The following is a 5279-nucleotide window of genomic DNA, read 5'->3' as shown; positions in this document are numbered from 1 at the left end:
ATGTTTGTCTAATGTGTCCAGTTTTTTAACGGCTTTTAAATTTCAATTGAAATTCGAATATTTTTTACGGCTCTGAATCTTTTTTCTAATTACAAATATTTTTCAAATGGCTTTTCAACTTAAGCAATTTCACAAAATACGCCAATGATATTCAATAATATCTTTGTATAATACCTCATCAAACAGATATACTTGCCAATAGCGGAAACATCGAATAATTGATATCTTTCGTTTCTCTGTGTTCTTTAAAATGAGAGCGGAAGTGTATGGGTGGTCTAAAAACTCTTGGGCAGTTGAATAGCATGGAGATATATCGTTGAGCATGAGTTTAAACGTACATAGTAGCGATCAATATGACATTCAAATACGTATTTTTTTGTTTTTTTTTTTGCCCTTTTGACCATTTTCAGGAGTTGGAAGCTGGACTGCCAAGTTTCTGAACACTTTGATATGTTTGGAAAATGAAAAACAGGCCTAGATTGAAAGTTCACAGAATTTCTTTAAAATTTCTAGAATTCTAACTACTTGCCGATTTCTGTAAGACACCTTTTTTGACTCTTGTTGGACAGAAAACGTGTAAAAAGTAAATCTCTTCCAGAAATCTGCAAATAGATGGAAAATTAAAAATTTTCAAAAAATTTTACGAATTCAAAGTTTTTTAATTTAGTACTGTTTTACACCCTCCAAAATTTTCAAAATGATCGGATACTTGAAAGCAGAGCTATTCATCCCTTCTAAAAATGCCCAAAATCAACTGAAAATTACTCGCCCTACTAGTATTTTATTTATTCCGCTCACTTTAGAATGATTTACTAGGAAAGCGCTTCTATTGAAGTTTGGACCCCAAATCGTACATAGGTGCTTTCTTCGCGCAACAGCAACCCGTGTTCTAAGCGAGAGGCCTCGAACATCTACCAAAACGTTAGTAGCATGTGATGGACCATAATGAACAACATATTACTTACTGAAATATTCCTCAAGTTGAATAAAGTTTTGTTGAAGAAATCTCAAAAAATGTAGAAAACTTTTGGAACAACCTAACATTTGACCATTAAAATAAAATGCTAACAAAGCTAGACAAACAAAGTTAATATCTCATTTGGTGGCAACAGGTCTCTTGTAGATTAAGATAACTTTGATCTCATCGTCGTATTTGATTCCCAGATCATTTGGAGTCTCCGTTCCTTCTATCACAATCCCATTAAACGTGAAGCTGAAACTTTGAAATTTATCTTCATTTGAAAAAAAAATGCCTATTACCATAGGTGTTCACGTGGCCTTCCCAAATCGTTAGCAGTTCGGATCAAAAGTTTCGCGATCGATAGATCAGGATGAAACAAGTATCTCTCAGCGAAGTTCTGGCAAAAAGGAGATTTCAAATGTTTTTCTTCTTTTTCTTGATTCTCACATCTAATAGGCACGTGATTCAGAAGGTAAGATAGACCTTCTTTCTTCTAATAGAAGCTTATGGGCTTCTATTTTTGGACCTGTTTCTCAGGGTGGGCTATTATATTTCAACAATTTACTGGGTAGCTCATAAGTATGGAGACTTTTTTGCATGGGCTTGCTGGCACAGTGCCAAGACCGATTTTTGTAAACTTTCGATATCTTTCGAAAGTAAGGGATGTATATAAGATGTATATAAAATATTTCAATAATCTTTTGTCCTCTTCTTTGTTGGGCTTCAAATATAGGTGGGCTTCTATTAGAGGAAATACGGTAATCGGAAATATACTAGATGCAAAACAATTTAAGGGCGCAAAGTACACAATTTGGAGGTTAGAAATGCAACTTTTTCTGGAGTTTTGTACCCCGCATTGAAGATTTATTATCTCTAAATTGCTTTGTCCCTCATTGACTTCAACTTTTTCCTGCCCTCCTAATTAGTTGCCATCTTATGAGAAGATAAAAAATAACCAACTCACCCCCAGTCCTCCGACATTTATGATAATTCGATTGAATGGATCAGTGAGAGGGGGTACTAGTATAGCCATTGACTTGGATAGAAAAACAATAGAACTGTCGACCGATGCTTGAATGGAGGGCTTGAAAAAAACGGAATGATGATAATCGAATAGAAATGTTTATGCGTTTCTCGCTTTTTGATATTTTTCCTCCTTTCCCATTTTTTGATGGGAACCATTTCGCAAGTGGGTGGTCAGGGATGTCTGAAACGGGAGGATGAGTCACGCGAGAGATTGATAATCATCGATTCCTGAAAAACAAAGCTTACGGTCCACAGGCGGAAAAAAAACAACAAAATAAACACTGATCTCAGAAAAATTTTTTCGGATATCCATATTTGAATGCTGATGTGTCAAATTTCTATGAAGTGAAAAATTGAGGGCCCGAATGTGAACAAAAGAAGTGGCAAAATGAAAATTTCCCGTTTTACTGATTAAACGGATAAAATTAATATTACATACATTTCTAGTTTGAAATAGCTTGAAATGATAAAGGGATGAGAACCAAAAAAATTTAATACAGTATCTGGACCACGAAGGTTATTCCATTGTTTGGAATTTTGGTCAACGCTACCGTTTTGTCATCAGGGAGATAATCGATTTCGTTTACACTGGAAAAACTGAAAAAAAGAAAAAAAATATTCACCTGAAAATTATAAATTAACGAAAAACGGTCCGAAGGGATTTCAACGGCTCTGGAATATCTTCGCTTCACGCTGATGAGCAAACTATTGAGTTTAACCCGAACACGAATTTCTTAAATTCCAGTTGAAAATTCTAGGTCACTTCTAGAAAAGTGGGCAGTTTCATCATCGTGGCCTAACTTCAGCAAGTTGAGTTTTTTAAGCCACCAACATCGAGAGTCCAAACATTTTCAATTGAAAGACCTGAAACTAGTGAAAAAATGTGATGTCTAAGAAACGAATAAATATGTTCAAAGAAGTGGTTTGTTTGTTTGAACAATTTTCAAACACGTGATTTGTTTTGGTTTCTTGAGAATAAAGATAACGATTTCAAACGAACGTTAAATCAAAAAGTTTATGAAGTACGGCAGTTACAAATGGTCAATTATTCGGAGTCGGACGGATTTCTGATAAATTGAGAAGATTACTTGTTTATTTTGTTTCCGCTGTTCCCAGTCGATGGTCTCCTGAAAAAATAGATAAATACTATGACGCGGTTAGAGTACTAACACATTGCGAGTTGATTTTCTCCCACTAGCATACGGAGTGGCCTGCTCTCTTTGCCTTGGTGATCTGCGACGCGTACTCATCGGAGTTGGTTCTTCTTTGTCTTCAGATTCGTCATCACAATCGCATAGAACAGGAACACATGGACCAGGAAACCGACTAATCATGGAATCAGTTATCTCTTTGATAACCGCGCGATTTTCTTCCTGCTCGTGAACAAGAAAAGTGCAGATTTCCATTGCCAAGTTTGTCATGCGAGTTTGATGTTCCATCATTTCTTGACGAAACTTTTCATGTTGTTGGCTCTGATTTTCTAGTAGCAGTTTCACCTAAATATATAACTATATAACAGTATAAAGCATTTAAAAAATTGTACATTTTGTGCTCTTACCGTATCCTGCAATGAGTTGCTGTTTGTTTGCATTCACAACTGCATTCAAGGTTCCCCCATTTGGGTTCCCATTTAATGGCATTATCCCTGCCATCACACCATTCTGGATTCCAAGTTGATAAACACCGGTCAGAGTGTTCTGTATATATCTATTAATAATGATTACGTTTTCCCCAGAAAGCAACTACCTGTGCCGCTTGCATCAAGAAGTTGTTCATTTGTACTTGATCTCCAATTGGAGCATTGTTCATTGCTTCCAAGTTCAAAGGAAGATTGTTCATGATATCTGAAAAAAGAATACACTTAAAATGCGTGATCTAATAGAAAAGAAAGAACATCAGTCATTGAAAAATGATAAATCTATTGGTGAGAGAATGAGTTAGGTTACGATGGAGACACTTCTTGAGATAAAGAAGAAAAATTCCAATACAGGTTCTTTTTCTCGAAGTAAGGCGGTGAAATGCTAGAAAGTACATGATATAAACAGATGGAAAAGAAAAGATTGGCATGCGGCCGTTTGTTCGTTGTTGGCTATCTTCTTACTTTCGATTGATGGAAGTTTTGAAACAATTAGTGACGAATGACGTTGGGGTTCGCAGAATGATAAATAGAAAATTTGAAAACCAAAAATGTGACTGGAAGCTTCAGAAACCAAAGTAAACTCTTCATAACGAATATTCATAGTGGTGGATTCATAAAATTTCAGGCGGGGGTATTTTATATCTCTTTTAGACTATTAGACTTTGAAAATTTTCAAAAACGTAAAGATGCCAAAATGAAAACAGATTTTATGAAGTATTTACCTCTCTAACACAGAAGGATAGAGCCAGTTTCAAACTTCAAGCTGATTTATTTCGGGCCGTGTTAAAGATATGAAAAAGTTGTCAACAGATAAATTGTTCATCATAATATCATAGAAATTTTATCAGTTGAGATATTATGAGTAGGGTTTTTTATTACAGGATTTACAGAATCTGGGTTGCTGTGAAAGGTATTAAAAAGTGACAAACCAAAAAAAAAAGTTTGATATGTATTATTACAATTTTCAAAATTGATTATTTTTCAGTGGCTTAAAATTGACAGGTAGGGGATCCTGTATTACAGGTTTTGGGTTCATTATTATTACATATCACCTTGAGAACAAAATTAAGACTGACTTTGAAATTGAAACATTTTTTTTCAATTGAAATCAAATCATTCCATCTCATAATTTCTTGTTTGTTTCATTCTTATTTCGGTTTGCATCCTCTGGTAAGAATGATAAACAATAAAACTTTCTTGCAAAACCGAACATTTTACGATCTGTTTCCAATCCGTCCTCTCTATTTCCTAATTTTTTTCCTATATATTCTCTTTTTCAAATTTCACTTTCTCATTTTTCATGTCCAGATTAGAAGAAATCTCGAAGTTCATTTTTGTAAAGTCCAGTTCGAAGATAGCATGAGATGCAATGAATTAACACTGTAAAGCCCCAAAATGCGTATTCTTATAGTGCTGGAATCTATTGAGAGTCTTTCTTCCATAAAAGTGATTCTTTGAACTTTTTTTTCCTTCATTACTACATCATCATTACTGCTTCATCCAACTTCACCTAACTGCTGTTATTTGATTCTTTTTTATTTTTTTTCCTTTTTCATTATACAGTCACTGTTTGCGTCTTCAGAAAGAAGATAATGAAGATAAGATGAATTTGGAAGTAAAAAAAATTATCAATTCGTAATTGATAAGTTTTCT

General features: G+C 34.5%; 1 protein-coding gene across 1 annotated transcript; it reads right to left on the bottom strand.

Moving 5' to 3' along the window:
* Positions 1-1095: 1095 nt before the first annotated feature.
* CBG05319 lies at positions 1096-4227 on the bottom strand (the record flags this gene model as incomplete). The annotated part of the gene is made up of 4 exons (XM_002645556.1): positions 1096-1213; positions 3158-3483; positions 3734-3831; positions 4089-4227. The coding sequence occupies 4 exons, from the start codon at positions 4225-4227 to the stop codon at positions 1096-1098; spliced, it is 681 nt and encodes a 226-aa protein (XP_002645602.1).
* Positions 4228-5279: the final 1052 nt, after the last annotated feature.

Source organism: Caenorhabditis briggsae (genome assembly GCF_000004555.2).
Source record: "Caenorhabditis briggsae complete genome, chrX, whole genome shotgun sequence".
Classification (NCBI taxonomy): domain Eukaryota; kingdom Metazoa; phylum Nematoda; class Chromadorea; order Rhabditida; family Rhabditidae; genus Caenorhabditis; species Caenorhabditis briggsae.
The sequence above is the reverse complement of the archived record's forward strand: the minus strand, read 5'-3'. Positions and strand labels throughout refer to the sequence as shown.